This window comes from Ruditapes philippinarum, unplaced genomic scaffold (genome assembly GCF_026571515.1).
Source record: "Ruditapes philippinarum isolate M1 unplaced genomic scaffold, ASM2657151v2 ctg149_1_1_1_1, whole genome shotgun sequence".
Classification (NCBI taxonomy): Eukaryota; Metazoa; Mollusca; class Bivalvia; order Venerida; family Veneridae; genus Ruditapes; species Ruditapes philippinarum.
Window position 1 is genome coordinate 429004 of NW_026859317.1, and position 19073 is coordinate 448076.

General features: G+C 31.6%; 2 protein-coding genes across 3 annotated transcripts in view; one reads left to right on the plus strand and one right to left on the minus strand.

Annotated features, from left to right (window-relative positions):
- The window catches only part of LOC132756055 (fibroblast growth factor receptor 1-like), a 152217-nt gene that overhangs the window by 104536 nt on the left and 28608 nt on the right, over positions 1 to 19073 (plus strand). The gene's annotated exons all lie outside the window — the stretch shown is intronic.
- On the minus strand, positions 80 to 2790 carry LOC132756049 (linear gramicidin synthase subunit D-like). The gene is made up of 3 exons (XM_060747019.1): positions 1997 to 2790; positions 1341 to 1495; positions 80 to 1210 (listed from the first exon to the last, which is right to left on the minus strand). Exons 1-3 carry the CDS (start codon positions 2732 to 2734, stop codon positions 457 to 459), a joined length of 1647 nt encoding a protein of 548 aa, XP_060603002.1. The 5' UTR covers positions 2735 to 2790; the 3' UTR covers positions 80 to 456.

A 19073-nucleotide genomic window follows, 5' to 3' on the forward strand; every position in this document is an offset into this window, starting at 1 on the left:
GATGAAAAGAACGGTATCAGCAGTTTATATTTCCTATCTTTAGCCGAATTCATGGTATGAAAAAGATGGGCAAATCTTTTTCATACCAATTAAGGTCGATGCAAAAACATCATTTTCTGTGCAAACCCCATCTGTACTTCGTCCGGATATTCGGCCTGGTCTAAATATTGCACCTCCTGGTAGTAAGTCTATGGCCTGCATGCAAAGACGATCGCTTTCCCATTTACTCCGGTTGTAACCACTTTCGATTACAGATGGGTCGTCTATGAACTCAGATTCTTTACAAACGTTTCTTTTACATTTGCTCATTGTTTCTTCCATTGGAAAAAGAAAAATGCCCAGTGATGAAGTTGCAAATAAATATTTTTGTTTACCTGTACATGCAAATCTAATGAATTCTTTGGTACCTTCAACATTTGTTCTTCTATGATCATCGTACGAGGTGTTAAAATCTACTTAAGCTGCATTCATAAATACAATGTCAATAGCTGTAGAAAGGTGCTCATAAATGTCAGACAAAATGCCAAGATTTTTCTGTGCAATATCAGAAACAACTACTGTCACACGGGAAATGTGTTTGGATTTCCAGAGGCCATATCTATTCATATTGATTATTATGCGATCAATGCCTTTCGTCTCAGTTGTTTCTCTGACTAAACAAAATACATGACAGTTCGATTGATCAAGGATTTCGGACAATAGAAAGGCTCCAAGAAAACCGGTCGCGCCAGAAAGAAGAATATTGTGTTGACTATTATATGTATGTACACATGTATTGTAGGGTAGACCTTTGACAGAGCTCACCCTTTTTTGTTTTTGAAAAAAGCTGGTATCGAGTTCAGAATCTTTCAAAATCGTTTCTTTTAATTCATTTCTATTTTTCAAATAGTCCTTCTCGTGTGTTTTTACAACATCACTATCCTGTTGTAGCATGTCTGCAAACTCCTGTATTATATCTATAGACTGCATTTCAGTAAACGAGAGTTTAACTTTTATTTCATCTTCGATCAATCTATGGAGAAGAACTAAATGTAAGGAATGACCTCCCAATTTACGGAATGAGCTTTGTCGGTTTAATGATTGCATGAAGGATTCGTTGTATTTGAAAACACGACACCACAACATTGCCACCGTTCGTTGCCTCTCGTTCAAGCTACTGTTTTCAAATGTTTGGTCATGGTTGTGTATGCTTTCGTCTTTCCTCAAGTCCCTTACGGTCAATTTTGCCATTTAATGTCCTCGGAAACTCATGTTCCTCTACTGTTCTTATGTAAGTCGGTATCATATACTGAGGCATTTTTCTATATAAGTATTCCCGAAGCTTGCAAAGATTGATACACTTGGGTGCAACAAATGCCACTGTTGATAATTCTCCTGTTAATGAACATTTATGGGCAACAACAGCAGTCATTTCAATATCGGAATGTTGAATGAGTATGTTCTCTATTCCACCCAAATGTAATGTTTTCATCAATATCTTGAAATGCATGGTCTCCTGTTTTGAAAAGAAGCATTGGTTCATTACCACAAACCGTTTCTTATTGAGGTGTTTAGCATGACCAATGTACCCATGTCAGAAGCCTTTTACCTCCTATGTATATTTCCCCGGTAACGCTTTGTGGAATGACTGCAAGTCCTCACCCAAAACAAACACTTTAACTCCATCAATGGCTTTACCTATTGGAAGTCCTTGATTAATGTATTTTGTAAGTTCATTATCCACTCTTTTATGAAAGTATTCGTACATTGTTGCACATACCGTCGTTTCGGTCGGACCATAAGCATTAAAGAATCGCCTTCGTTCAGAAGATGTCCATTTCATTGCAATGTTTAGTGGGCAAATTTCACCCGCAGCTATAACCTTCCTTAGTGTAGGAAAGTCTTCTTGAGAGTATTCACTCAGAGCCGAAGGTGGAAGAGTTATAACAGAAACTTTCAACTTATGAATATCCTCCAAAAAGCCTTTCCCAAGCTTTTCAGATGAGGATAGTTATGCTAAAGATGCGCCTGACAGAAGAGAAGTAAACATTTCAGATATCGATGCATCGAATCCGATGGATGCAAATTGGGCTACGACATCTTTAGGAGAAATGTCCAAGTATTTAATCTGAGCATATGCAAGATTGATTACTCCAGATTCTTTTACTTTAACACCTTTTGGTCGTCCGGTCGAACCAGAGGTGTACATAATATATATGAAGTCATTTTCTGCACATGTCATGTCATATATCTCTAGTCCTCTCTGGAAAGCACTCTCAAATTCAACCACAACAATTGTTTCGATTTCTATTTCATGTTCTGTAACTAGCTTCATTTTAGGCATGAACTTTTCCATGAACAAGTTATCAAAACATTCTTTAGTCGTTATCATTGCCATTGCTTTTGAATCAGTTAACATGAACACGATTTTTTCATTTGGTAAATCATAGGGAATCGGAAGAAAAGCCATCTTACTTTTTAATACTGCCAACAGAGATATGACATAAGAAACTGAGTTCGGGATCTGGATTGCAACGATAGATTTTTCCTGCTCTCCTCTGTGCGACCTTAGCAGTGATGATGTCAATAAAGAGTGCAATTTTTCTATTTCTGTTTCCATTTCACTATATGTCATAATGTATAATGATGATTTCAGTGCGATATAGTTGGGTGTCAGTCTACATTGACGTTCTATAATACTATAAATGCCTTCATTCTCAGATCCGCCGAACTGTTCCTCTGGATTCTGGTACATATTTACGTTTGTTTCTTGATAATCAAAAACCTTATCTTCAGATGAAATGCCTCTCTTTCTATCGCTCCCTGCAGTATTTATCAATAATTGTATTAGTATATTTACTTTAAATTTGAGATGAAGATCATTGGCTTATTAAACTATTTGATTCCATGAACAAAGTTAAATATGTCGCATTTTTAGCGGTTCTCATGAGTTCAATGATTTTAAAGAAGAAACCTGTAAATTTTCAATCCGCCAGAATTTCACCATTTGAAACAAGTAAAATTTACTTTGAATTTACAATATGAGAAAATCTTATAATATATGAATTTACTTACGTAAACGAATGAAAAGTATGTTACATGTTGACGTTTTGCTTGACATCTGGATTTCACCAGTCATTGTTATGAAAGTGTTTATATATAGATATATAATGTAATAAAACACATTGAAAAGCGCAAAGTGCACCTGATAATGAAACAGATCTTTTCGTTTGATGTGTCAATGTATTAATAATTTATTTACAAATCCCATAATGATACATAAACATATATATGAAGTGTTCTATTTAAGTAGCTAACGAATTGCCGACAAGTTTATATTTACAAAATTTATGTACAGATGTATGTAAATTACTTAATAGATTACATTTGATGTTAGTATGCATTTTCATTGAAAATATATTTGACGATCGCATTTCCTTTTTTTGCGCTTGTGAATAAGATAATATTAAATGTCAAGCACAGCATACTATATAACAACGATGAAAACACTTTGTATATATCAGAAGGTTTATTGACAATATTTCATAAACAATTGACCCTGAAAATAAATAAACTTTTATTTGAAATGCAGTTTAAATAAAATATTCGTTCTTTAATTCAAAACGGTCGAAAATTGTTTTCGTAATTTTCACGTTGCTGTCATTATTTCTCTCTTTAAATTATTTACGAAACATGTTTATGAAGTACAAAAACGAAAAATATACGAAAATTCATTGATATTACCAATAACCACCCTTCACCCCCTCAAACATTTATATAATTGCATGTATCAAATTAAGTTTACCTACATTCGTTTATCATTACATTGAAATTATTTTTTAACCATTTAACATAAACATATATAACAAACAATCATATCTTGAACTCAAGTTTCTTGTATTATAATACGTTACTCAAGTTTAGGTTAACATATTGCATCAGAAATGTATCGCAATAGAAAACGTCAACTTTAAATTGATATCTGTACGTTTATTTAAAACAATTCTCTATCTGTATTACAGAAGCAGAAGCGTCAATATGATGGTTGAAAACAATGTCTTAGACAAAGTATTCTGGACTGGAAAACTATTGGAAACCATGTAAATTGATTTTGAAGTAGCCACATGTGCTCATATTGTGTAACGGAGTTGCAACTTTTACGATTTAATTACGGACAAACATGAACGGGTTTAAACGGCAATATTGCTGTAATACACTAAGCCTACATGGTCATTCTGTTTTGTAATTAGTACTCGAAACGAACGTAAGCGATTGCCGAACTTCGCACTGTTTTGCGTATGTTAATTGCGTTTAAAGCAGTTCTTACAATGTCTGATACATTTGCAGTGCAATCAATATAAATAATGGCCGTTTTTTTCAGTAGAAAATGTTTTCATGGATGTAAGGATAATTAACAGCTATTAACATGCTTAATATTGGATTTATGCATAGTTCGGTGAACACAGAGCACAGGTACATTGAGATGATTAAAGAAGGAAAAGAGCAGACGTTGAAGACAAAGACTTTCCATTAAAGTAGCTTCTTGGCATCGTCATGTGATGTGAACAGCCTTAATGGTCGAAATATAATGAATGACAGAAACGTGTTGAGTTTTTTTTTATATCCGACAAGTTAAGAGCGGTTAAAGTGACGATTTGTATGCACTTTGGACGTATTCAGACCGTAGTAAACCGTCTGCGAATGAGTTGGTCGTATTACAAAGTAGTTCGAACGGAATTTTAAGTGACCGGAATCATTTTGGTGATAGTTTAAGAGCAAAATAGAGGACATATTATTTATTCAAATATAACCTAATATAAAAGCAAAGTATTTAATATGTAAGACTTTTTAATTATTCAATAGATTGCAAGACAAATGATGTTAGGAGACCATTTACTTAACATTGTTATATTCCAAAATAACACCACAACATAATGTCACTATGTCGCCGGGGTGGCTATTACATCTTGATTTTATCTTAATCAGAGGTTATCTAAATCCCTAGTTGACTTAAGAACAACAAGAAAATCGAAAACGACACTTACATCAAAGAATTTTCATCTTATTTTATAGATATACTTTTTTGTTGTTTTACAACAATATTTTTTTTTCTTCCTTTAGAGGGAGAAAACAAGAGTTTTTGATGTTTAAATAATTGTTTTAGACATGTAAAATGCTTGCTACTTTGAAAATTCTTCGTGAAAGTAGCAAAATGCTAACTTTTGAATTCCATGCACAATTCTAAGTTAGTGTTGTTTTATTTTTTGCCAAGCAAAAGATTGGTCAAGAAACTGAACAGTAAAAACTTGTTTTTGAAATTTTACCAGGGCACGAAAAAAAGATAAAATGAAAATAAACTATTCAAGTAATCAAGTCTCCTCACATATGTAGGAATAATCAAGGCGCAACATATAAGTGGGAATAATCAAGGCGCAACCTAAAGGTGGAAATATTCAAGGCGTAACATATAGGTGGGAATAATCAAGGCTTCACACATAGGTGGGAACAATCAAAGCACCACCTGTAGGTGGTACTAATAAATGTGGGAATAATCAAGGGTTCAAATTTAGGTTTAAATAATCAAGACTTTACTCATAGGTGGGAATAATCAAGGCTCCACACATACGCGGGAATAATCAAGGCTTCTAACATATGTTAGTATAAGCAATATGAGACTCCCTCATAATGCTAGGGGGCGTGGACGGTAACTTGCACTTTCCATTACCGTCCATGAACAGGCTCAATCAAACCGAGCCTGCAACATTTTCAATTTTGCCGTGTTGGGCTTTCTTTAGGGATTCTGTATTTATCTATTTTATAGGAACTTATTGGGGTCGTATTGTAGATAACTTCCGATTACAGTTACAAGTTTTAACTAGACCTGTCCTTTCAAGACTTATAAGGACGTGTTTCGAACTTTTTAGAACTAGTTACGTGTGACACTAGCATAATACAGAGCATAGCATCAGTCAAAGTGTAGAAGTATGTTAAAGTGATTAATTCGTGATAATGAGATTCCTATGTCTTAAAAACGAAACAGTTTTATTTCATTCCAGCAAACATTACAAGCTTTCCGTTTCTAAGATATCAACATAAAAACGTGTTCAAAGTATTCTATTCAAGTTTATGAGTGACACAAGAAATAGGTTAATCTATTTATTTTATTGATATGAATTAAACAAACATGTTTAACTACTCATTGTAACTAGTATCAATTATATCTACGGAAGTGATAAAGTAACTTACGAAGCAATGCTTTTAGAATTAATTTAAAATTTCCGTGAAGAAAGGGAATAATAATATAAAATTGTTCTACAATAATTTAATCTTTTGTCAGTTTTACCCTAGATCAGTGAAATAAAGCAGTCACAAGACTAATAATGTAATTACTTTTTATTGTATGTTAACCTTTGAAATTCAGATATGAACTAGAAACAATCTTTGTGCATTTCTAACAATATATATCATACTATTTCCTGATTTTTAAATCAATTTATAGACATCATTGAACATAATTGCTAACTCTTGAAAACATTACAGTTAATGCTATATGTCAACGAATTCAAAACGTTTTTTTCTGGTATACATGCTATAGATGAGTGATGAATATATCATGCAATTCAGTTTATTTTTCTTTTAATGTCATTATTAATTGATTAAATAACAATTTAACTAGATGTAAGTATTATAAACGTACCAGATTGCAACTAATTTGTTAATATTTTTAAAGGGGCCAAATGATCTGACATAGACATTGTTCATTAAAAGGAACGTAATGTTCAATGTTCGTGCCAAAAATTGTCATGTCACTTCACATTATATATAAATACATTAATTGAGCTACCAGAATTTCATGAACTATTGTACTTATCTCGTATTGAATATTATGACGTGCGTTATATTAATCTTATCTGAAACAAGAAATATCTTTAAAAAAAGATACATGGCCGAAGAAATATGTTTAAATTGCATACGTTAGTTCTTAGTTTTCAATGCAAAGACGTATAGAAATGCTAATATAGCTTGCATAACAATTGCATAATAATTTCTTGTAGGGTTATGGAACATTTTAAGATGTACACGAGTAAGTAATAATTCACATTTGGTTCATATTATACAATTATTCTTGCAATGGGATTATAACTGGTTTTGTTTTCTTTAAACGGGCTTGGTCTCATGTTGTGTTTTATTTTTCAATTGCTGCAACCAACATCACTTAATATTGTTTTGCACACGTGTACGACGAACCTCTTTTTGCTGTTAAACTTTAATACTTTGTGTCACCTTAAATTATTTAGGTCAGAATGTTTCAACAGTATATAGTTGTATGGTAATCTTTGTAGATATTACTTTAGTTAAATCATATAAGTGATTCTTCAAGAACTTTTTAGTAAAGATACGGTGTTAAAATTTATTTTTATTTGCTGGAACTGAATGAATCTTATTCAGTTTTGAATATCTTCTACAGAAGACACAGAAGGTAAACACTTTTAAGCAGCAACAGGCTTACAACTAGAGCTCTATAATTCAAATAATATGCAAGATGCTTTCAATTTAGATTAAATAGAGAGAGAAATTAATCCACAAGCCATTTTTTCTACAGATTTGTACGTAAGTACATAAAAAGCATATTATTCCAATTTCGATAATGCATTTAGGAAAATGGAGAATCAAAAGCCATCTGACATAAATTGCAAGATGAGAAACGGTTAATAACGCATTATGATAACCAACCATTTGAATAAATATCACATGTACTGTACTGCAGGTACAATGCTTGAAATGACATTCTGGACAAACAGTTAAAGTGACATTATGCCCTTCATGTGTAAATGGTGAGTGTTTTGGAAAAAGTCATAATAAAGGTAAATTGTTTCATAGTTGATTTTATTTTTTCATGTCTTTGACATGATAAAAACACTTATTGTGTGTAAAATTACGCTATCACAATTTATCACAGATATGTATACCTTTTTCTGAATTTTAATTCTTATATTATGTCATAATTGACATGTTAAAAGGTACTTTTTGTACAATATAATACGCACATGTTTTAAAAGTTTTTAAATGAAAGAAAAGAAAAAAAAGAGTGAGATAGTCTTTTTTATGTTTTATTCTTATCATTTGTAAATATTATATATCAATTTTCGGTCAATCACCATCCTAATAATCATTCTTTTTAAATATATGGCTTATTCAGCTCAACTTGACAGGAAAAAAGTGAGCATAATGTCATATGAAGTCATAAAAATGCATTATTTCGTCTGTAAAAACATAATATATTTCTTACCAATACTAAATGCTAAAACCACCCATAGAATGACAATCTCATTCATAAACTATTTTGTATTTTACATGATACACTCTTTATTTTCCTTAAAATATACCATTTAAATGATAACAATAATAATGAACATAAGTTATTAGTTATTATTATATGGTCCATTTCATTTGAATCAACTTAATATTTTGCTTCCGATATATTGTAGTGATCATTTGATCAAAATTAGTATTACTATTTCCATTTGAATCACCATCTACATAGCAAGAAGTGCAATAAGATGTACGTTGTTAATTGTTTAATATAAAGAAGAATGTATTTTCACTTATTAATTCAATTCATGGTAGAGTATTTGTAGGTGAAGCTTGGCGATTCTTAACGTTACATTCATGTTAAATTTCACTGGTGATTTTGTAAATGTTTTTGTAACAGAGAGAAATTGATGTATGTCTGTTTTTTTACAATAACAGTTTAAAAATATCTAATCACAGCTTTAATGGTAGTCAGACAATGTGTCAGTGCCATTGAAATATTACTGGAAGTACAAGAAGTAGAATTCGCAATAAATCTGGATGTATGACATTTTAAACACAGGCCTTAAAACTTATAATATAAGAATGTGTTTGTCAAAAATATATTTTTAGAAGCAATCGTTTCTGAATATATCTTAGCACAGTTGAGTAAATTTTGCAAAACGTTAATGAAATGGATACGTCAAACGAAGATATTTCTTTTGGCGGACTTGTCTGCCATTAGAACAACTTCAAAGTGGAACAAGAAGAAAACAAGTCCTTGTTACTATGTTACAGGAACATGTGCATTCTGAAACTAACAAAAAAGGTAATAATCTGGTTTTGTCTCATGAATTTGTCCACTTATATTTCAAATTTTTCATTTATAGATGATATTTCATTATAACCGGTGACACAATCTTAAGAAAATGCCTTAAATTAGACTGTAACAGTTATAATCGCTAGCATTGTTTAATGTCAAACATGTTTTGTCCTCGTATGAAATGTTTAAGGTAATTATTTCAAAACGGCAAGTAGATAGAGGGATAACATTATTTCTGTGTTTTATTTTTCGGGACAATTTCTGCTTTGTGTTGTATAAACAATTGTAAATAGCAGCAATTGGCTCCTTATGTACATAGGTACGTTATGTATGCATAAAATCTTTTGAACATTTAGACAGATTTTTGTTTTTATGAGAATATACAAATTATATGTTATTATCTTCTTATTTCTCTTGACTTAATTATTCTGATACCATCAAATGTATAAACGACCTCCGAACATGTTTTGTATTATCTAATATTATTATGGTCATAGTCGTTGTTTTACGTTGCTTGGTTATTATCCGGAACTACAAATATCGTGGATGACGCGAATTACCTACCCATTCGTTAATAAAATTCCCCAGCTTGGTCAACGAGTGAACAGAAAATTTACCTCACACGTTTTCTAGGGCTCTTCATTTAGCATCATCAATGCCGGAAATGTTAGATTAGCAGTATATGTATTGTCAGTTTAACATGTTTTCAACTATATTTGAACAACTATAATTATTCTACATGCGTGTCGTTAAGGAAGTATACAAATTATTTCATGATTCGAAAACATTATTTATATTTCAAATAATGACTTTTATTCTCACCACCTCTCTTTGAATATTAAGGCATACATAAATTTTTCACCTCAGCGTTGTTTCATTTTTTCTGAGCCTTCGGTATCATTAATTATAGCACTTAGTATTATACACAGAATACCACTTTTATCGGTGTGGGGCCTGACATGTTGCATTTCCACATTATCTCTCATGAACAGACTCAATTAAACCGAGTCTAGAACTTCATATAATATTGTTGATTTCATTGCTTCTAAGGGATCACCCCTTTTCCAGAGTTTTATACTTCACACCAACAAGTGTCAAAAGCCTTGTGGCAGCTGTACTTCACTTTATTGTTGTTACATGTATATTTGTTTGGTCAATCGGATAATAGATTCAAGCACGTAAGTGTTGACGATTGAATGTCACTTAAGCCAGTCCTAGGTAGGGGGGGGGGACGTGAGTGATTTAACATTTTTTCATTTTCTCTCATGAACAGACTTAATCAAACCGAATACGCCTTTTTTCATATAATATTGTTAATGGCATTTCTTTCGAGGGATAACCCTTTTTCAAGATTTTTACACACACATTATAACCGTCACTTTTTTGTAATGTTAATTTCCCATATGCCAATGGGAGTTATTCTTATTGTTAATGCAAGTGTATCACATGACTTAAGGAATTTGTACGTTTACATAATTGATAGTACTTTTAAACAGTAAGATATGGTTATGTGTTTTATTTCCTAAAAAAATAAAAGTGCCGCCTTTTTTTCATTGATGTAGCCTTTAATTTTTCGAAGATTACTACGGAGGGTCATCAGCAGAGTGACTATGATGGCCAGAAAATTTAGCTCTTTGCAATCTATAGTGTTTTTGTGGCCTCCTTATTATCTTTGGTTGAATAGTTGAAAACTAAACGTTCGTTTTCTTTGGAAGTGTTATTACGTGGGAAATACATGAGTCACAAAAATACGCGCAAACGATTAAAGCATGCAACAAAGATAACTTCACAAATTTCAAGGATTTCACAAATCATAACACCGTATATATGAGTTTTTGTTTTGATTTCTATATGAAACACAGTTTATTGTATGTCTACGACTGGCAAATATCATCATTTGCTTAAAAAGTAAAAACAGAAAAACTTCTCAAGTACACTTACAACTTGCAAGGTAAGGATAGTTGTGAAATAACCCTTCACCTATATTATGTTACTTTTTGTTCATTGTGATATTTAGTTAAAAATTTCAGATCATTACAGTATCTGTTCAAGTAGTAAGATAGAAAAACACGTTTTGTCTGTTTAATTACGATTTCAATGTTAGTTACTAATTAATTTCAGTTTTGGTATGCTACAAACAAGCCAATAAAGTCTTATAAATAATTTATTAGCGAAATTAAATGTGAGGTACCACATGAGGAAAATTGATTTTAAAAAGTCTCTTCATAGGAAATGTTGAAATTATATTTTGATAGTTTACACTGTGGAATTATCAAATATAATTATATTGATAAATGGGTAAAAACAATTCAAAGTATTACATATATTGACATTCCTGGTAGTCATAAACAGACTTAAATCTTAATGTACTTTATTTCATTTTATCATCATTTTTTCTAGAACTGTTAACAAATGTGATCTTAAGATAAAAAGTGGACACAAATGTGAACACCATCAAATTTGCCAGTCTATTGCTTACTGAATATAACTTATAACTACAAGTAAAAAATAATAATGCTAAGATAACACAGACAATATACAACGGATAGGAATTCCGAAAATAGACGATAGCCAGACTCAGACCCACAATCTTTTGAGCGCTTCGGTGATAATCGAGTTTTCTCGATAGTCTCCGATCTCGAGCTCTCGTTAAACTTCGGCGATATCCGTGAATTATGGTTTAAATTGCTGACTTGGATTTTCATCGGAGAAATATTTGTGTGGAAAATATGTTTAGGAAAAATAACTATTGCTTCTCATACTCGTATAAGTAGAAAATGCTTCGTCTTTTTTGTCGATGTAGCTCCGGGAAATCAATATGGCGGTATTTTGGCTGCTTTTACCAAGGATGCATCAAATCTCGCATTATCCAGCGACATACGAAAACATGCGAGAACACAACTCTGGCAATACTGAATTTAACTGTGTGACGTCATGGTTTCTTCTCCATCTATATTTACCTCCGTGATGATAATAAAAATAAAAAGAAATAATAATAAACATTGAAAACAGTTTCCTTTTTCTGTTAAAAGCTCTTCCAATACCTTAGTGCAGAATAGTGTAATCCAAAACTGTATGAAAAACGATGTTTAAATATATCATGCATGTGTCATTAGGGAAACGGACAAAAGCCTTCCCAGACAAAAGCCATCCCGTCAAAAAAAAAAGACAAGGCGGACAAAAGCCCTCCCGTGAAAATGACAGGGCGAACAAACCCCTCCCGTGAAAATAACAGGGCGGACAAAAGCCCTCCCATGAAAATGACTGGGCGGACAAAAGCCTTCCCGTGAAATTAACAAGGCGGACAAAAGCCATCCCTTAACAAAATTAAATATGTATGTTGAATACCTGTGTTTTCAATGCACACAACATATTAAGATTGTTACATATATTTCTTGTTGTTTTAAATTGGCCTAAGTATGTGTATGAGCTAGAACCACCTTTTATTCTGAATATACCTTCCTGAAATGTTTAACGAGGTAACTTTTTACACGAATGTCGTAAAAAACAAAGTCACTTTAAAAGTAATTGACTCAGTACAAGGCACATTATAAAAGTCTTTAACTTTTAAGTTAGATAATATTAACTTCTTTTCATCATTTATTACTCTGTTAATATTAACTTCACATAGGAGTAATCCTTCATATCTACGTGAATAATATGCACTTACAGATTTTAGTACTTATTATTCAAATGCCTCTAAGGAATATGCTCAAGTTCATACAAACAAGGTTATGCCAATGGAAAAAAATCATGATTACAATTTTAATATGTTGAGTACGTTGAAAAGAAAATATAATATTTGCTACGTGAGGGCTTTTGTCCGCCCTTTTGTCATTTTAACGGGATGGCTTTTGTCCGCCTTGTCATTTTCACGGGAGGGCTTTTGTCCGCCTTGTCAATTTTTGACGGGATGGCTTTTGTCCGGGAGTGCTTTGGTCCTACACTCGTGCCAGAGTGCCATTAAGGTATGCAACTCAACTATTTTGCCATTTTTTTTTGACCGTTGGAAGTGCACTACCTTAATACCTTTTGTCGAGAGTTGTTTATAAGTTGTATGATGTATTTTAATTCCTTTATTTTCACTGTGTTGTTCATATTCGGTTGTGAAGATAAAGTGCTCATCTTTCATATTTTTTTGCTCCGATGCCTATCATTTTGGTAACTCTCTCTTACAGGATTTGTTACGAGGAACAGTTCGTAACATGACGAACCCTCTTGATATCGATTTTCAAAGTTATTAAATTATCCGCAAAGAATTTAATAGAAATACGACAAAGGCTTAATGTCTCGTATTAAGTAACTTTATATTTTCTAACTATTTTTATTTTTTTCATTTGCATGAGAGTATAAGTGTATGAAATAAGTCCAATACAAATTGGTGTAAGCAGCTTAACATGATTTCAATTAACTCTTACATCCGTTCTTTTAAATCAGCTTAAAACATGTAACTAAACAAAAAAAGAACAAGTCAGTGGTTATTTATGACTTTAAACCGATAAAGGACACATTAAATATCTATGTACGAAAAACAGCAAGACAAAAATAGTCACGACAGAAATTATTTGAAATTTATAGTAATTAAAGCACTTAAACCATTAATTTAATAGTCACTTAAATATGGTTTCCATTATCAAGAATTAAATAGCTCAACCATGAAATCGCTGGCTTAAGAGCTTTTTGCTTTTTAAATTTATGCTTCTGCATTTTTAGGAGATACTTTAAGTAATGTTTTCATATTTGGTCGTTTTTCATTTATTTTTATTATTGATATCCGATCAATAATAATAAATTTACCACATTTGTTTAAGTGTTTTCCGGGAAGATACATTTACGGGCTACATCCTCCAAATTTTCCCGATAATGGCCGGAAAGTTAATAGTATGCTATGGAATTACTCGATATCCAAAAAAATGAAATTTAGAGTTTTTAATTTTTGTTTAAGGGTTGGGGGTGTAGTCAACTAACACGCAACTGGGAGATGTTGCTGATAATGAATTTTATTCTTCAACTTTGTTGATTATATTTAAGCTGATTTGTAAGAAAAGATAACACGTGCTCTTCTCGTTTCTTATTCTCTTTTGCTAACAAAACCGTTTGCATTATCAGTACTTTGATAAAACTTCTACTTCAACAGAAGATTTAAAAAATTACCCTGGAACAGTTAAACATGACGAACCACATCTGAGTATCTATTTTATCAAGATACTTTTTTTTTGTATCCACTTAAGTTTATTGTTGAATGATTAAATAGAAATGACGAAAAAGTTGTTATGTCATCGATGAATTCAAACGTTTGATTTCCTTTCCTAGCTATTTTTATTTTTTTTTCCATTTGCATGAGAGTATATAGCTCTGTATTCACAAATCAATCAGACAGATACATTTAAGGTATGGTCTATACATAAACTATGATTTTTTTTAAATAACCTTAAGTACGGGTTCTTTTAAATAACCTTAAGAACGGGGTAACTAAACGAAAAAAGCGATTTGTCCGTAAAGTGTTCTAGAAGTGGCCGTAAAAAGCGTATATCACAGCTTTTCCCCATACATCACGATATAGTACAGTAAGTGTTGATAATCAGCCATTATATTTTATTTTGTAATAGTCTTAGAGCAATTGATTAATATTCATTTCAACAAATGCTTTTATAAACGTAACTAAAATTGATATTTTGAGTAAAAGCGTATTCTAAAAGATAATGAATCATTTTGATTTCATGCCTGTATGTTTTTATTACAAGCTGAAATAATATTGCTTTTAATCCCAGACATGTGTATTGCAGCTATAAAGTGTTATGTTAAGTAGCTTTATTGTTGGCTTTAACGTGCACAGTAGATGTCATAAATAGATAAATTTAAATGGACCACCGAAAGTCCGTAAACTTGCTGGAAAGCTTCCTCACAAAAAACAAAGTCCGTAGCAGGATCTTAATTCACAAAGGTGGGGAAAATTGGTTTAGAATATGAAAACAAATATCAACGTACATGAATGAATGCATCTCCAAAAACGAGAGCCAACGACTTAGTAATGTTGGATCATTTATATAAAAAATTAAAACATCCCAGAAAGGATCCAAACTATTTTTTTATGATTTTTTAACATGTACATTTCTTCCTGGACCTATGTGTACACACATTTTGACACTTAAGGGTGACAGGCTCTAAATATAAATATGATATGTTATATCTTGGAAAATAAAATTATATGTCATCTCTTCAAACAATACTGTTTCCAGACACAAAATTCTTAATTATCTGAGTCTTAATTATTTTTTATAATAACTATGTTTAAATGTTGAATTAAGCTTAAGCCGGGGCACTGGGCCGTCATAGGTATCTTGCACTTTCCAGTACCGTCCATTAACAGGCTCAATGAAACCGAGCCTGCAACATTATCAATCAATCAGTAATACAAATTACAATCTCATTCTTAGACAGCATTGTAATATTAAGTAGGGTAATTAATGCTATTAATGCTGCACCATTTGATTGTGATGAAATGCCAAATATTTGTTAACACTACAATTATAAAGCTATACACATGTTTAACCACATTATTTGAGCAGTATTTATGTGAGTAGTGATATAGAATTGAATTTTATCAGCTTGGTATTTAATATTCTTGAGAGATCTTGGAAGTGATATGGTGAACAAATCTATATCATATTATTCAGTATGTAAGGAGATAATCAATAGTATAGAACCTGTGATTGTTTTCTGAAGATCTGAATTTTAATTTCCAAAACAACAGAAAATGTTGACCTCAATTATTTTATGTAAATTTTTTTTGCATTGAAAAGGATGGATGCAGTATTGTAGTAGTTGTGGTATATGAATTTATATATTTTTGTGAAAACAAAATATGTAAGAAGTACGCACAGACCATGCTATATGAATATCGGGATGCATCATTCAAATCAATCATAATGTGAATTTTGAGTACCTTCATCATACAATGGCATATGAATAGGAAAGAAATGCATAAGAAATGCAAAAAAAAAATAATAAACATTGCATTTTATTCAATAATGACTTGCATGATTCAGCAATGTCTATGCAGGTTAAAATATACACATATATTTATGCAAAAAATCTCCTACTTTCTGGTTGTTTTATTTCATTCATTATTCAGTTTATCATACTTGCTTAATTGTATGAAATCTTGCACGCGCTTGTTTTACATCTCAAACTCACGGGCAGTACTCCTTTAGAGATATCTTTACTTTATTCGAGAATGAAAAATGGTTTGTGTTGTTTTTCTAAAAATAATTTCAATATTTAAGGCTTGACGTTTTAGATGTGAAACATTGCCTATTTATTCATATACACATGATTCAGGGAAGGGTGCCTTTTAAGGGGGTAATCCTGGGAAACCATTAAAATGATATTTGGTCATTTTGTACTTAACTATGGGACATGTGACTTTATGAGCTGGCCCTTACCTTGGAATACCACCACTTTGTACTAATCATATGTAAGAACATTTTTTTAAAGTTATTTCAGAAACAAATCATTAATATTTTTACATTTAACTTTAACCAACGTGATCCGAGGGTTAATTGATCTTCTCTCTCAGACTTTAGCCAAACCAGTCAGTACAGGTACAGTCTGGATATGTTTTTTGCTATTTTTTATTTAGTGAAACACTTAAGCCTTGAATTGAAATATATGCAATTCCATTTTATAAATTGAGCAAGTTAAGAGTTAGATGTTTCTCTCAAATATCCTTTTACTAGACATGATTAATATTGATACAACATTGATTAATGATGCTATTTCATGTTGCCTGCAATCATCGGAATAATCATTTTTATAATGTCTAAGTAACTTTTTTGCAGTTAATATGTTTGTATATATTTACCACAAAGCTTGCTCACGCAAATTTATTGCTTTAAACAAATAAATAAACATCGAACTACCTTTTTTCGGGAACGTATTATTATTTATCCAAATACAATCCATGTGATTTAAAATAATAGAAATGATAGATATGATCATATTACGAAATAAAACATGCTTTCTGATATTATATCAAATTGATTATCTAACACGTTCTGCAAGGAATTAGTGAATGCTGATTCTTAATTATCAAATATTGAACTGTTTATATGACTATCTGATTCAAATTAGCAGGAAACTGAAATAATACTCAAGTCTCAAACATTTGTATGCTTTATTTCTAATAAAACCTTTTTTGAAGATATATACAGAGAATTGACCATGATTTGAAACATTACTGGAAACATTTGATAAATTGCTTCCAAATGTTTCACACAATGCGAATCATTTCTGTATTGCTCTACTGTTTCAATAAATCAAAATAAGAATTACAACTTTTGTTCTCTCATCTTTAATTTCATGTAACATATTTATTGCTCACAACGCATAATCCTATTTTCGAAATTATAAGCGTTTCTATTATCGAATTTCAAATCAGTTTTAAGAGAATGTAAGCCTTATATTTAATTACTTTTTGAAGAGCGCTTACGTTAATACTTCACACACGCAAAATGTCCGTGGTGTGCTACGTCTACGAGTCAATATCCTTATTATCACATTATTCAGTACATAAGAAAAAAAAATTAAAATCCAAAGGTTAAGGGCGAAATATATGAAACAAATATATAAGTTCAAGAAACAATTTTGCATATTTTGTTCAAAGTAAAATGTATATTGAGCCAGGCAGTGGTTTCTCTTTTTCAAAAAAAAACAAAAACAACAACAACACAAAAGCTGTTCTTCTTGCTAACGCATTCAACCGAATTTGTATTTCTTCTTTGTGCGTCACTGTTGTAACCCCAACACCATCTCTTTTCTGCTCCATACTACTTTTGGATTACGCTAGACATTACAAGAATACAGCAGTTAGACAAAACAGAAAGACTTTTATCATGATAATTGATTGAAACATATATCTTTCATATGTACTTTGAAATGCTTTTGAAATTAGATATAACTGGATGAGGGTCTTTGAATAAAAATGAACATATATGAACCGTATGCAGATTAAGTTAGGACTGTTGATAATGTTCATAACGTTTTGATGAATCAAAGTTGACCTGAATCAAGAAATAGGTAGTGTCATAACGAAACATACCAAAAGAAGGAAGACCTATTGTGGGTTCATAAAATGACCTTGCAATATTGTTAAGCGTTATATAAATCTACTTATGATATTGCATTCTAAATTACACACCAATTAAATATTTAATATTATTACCCCTCACTTTTTTCGATCGATTCATCCTTATTTTCGACGATAGGGCCTAGGGCATCACCAGAGTAACTATAACTCTCATAAAATTTAGTTCCTTGCACCTTAGAGTTCTTTCGCGTATAAAATATTTTTGTTGATTAGTCAAAAAGTAAACATCCGTTTTCAACGGAAGTAATTGTAATGTGAATAATATTGTGTCAAACTGGAACATGCAGACGATTAAAACATGCAACAAAGGATTATTTAACAATTTTAACCAGTGTAACTTTACGGATAGAGTTGGTGGACAGACATCTGTAGGATAGCTTCGTTATCTTGTAAATGCACTGTGTCAAAAACCATGCGAAGAACATTCTGGATCAGATTTCACAGATCATAACCTTATAAATGGGTAAGTTTTTTGTTTTCTAAATAAAACACAGCTTATTGTATGTTTATGACTGGTAGATATCATGACTTGCTTAAAGAATAAAAGAAAAACAGCTTCTCAAGTAGGCCTACAGTTAACTGAAAACTTGCAAGATAAGGACAGTTTAGTTACTGCTACTTTACTCTTGGTTTATTTTTGTTACAGTTAGATTAAGTTTACACATTCAGATCATCACAGTATTTGTTCGGGGTGATAAAATAAATAACACATGGGTATGTGGGTAACAGTAAAAATATCATCCCTCGTAAAAATACTTTTACCCGAGGCGTAGTATTTTCCTCGGGATGGTATTTTTACTGTTACCCATAAACCCATGTGTTATTTATATA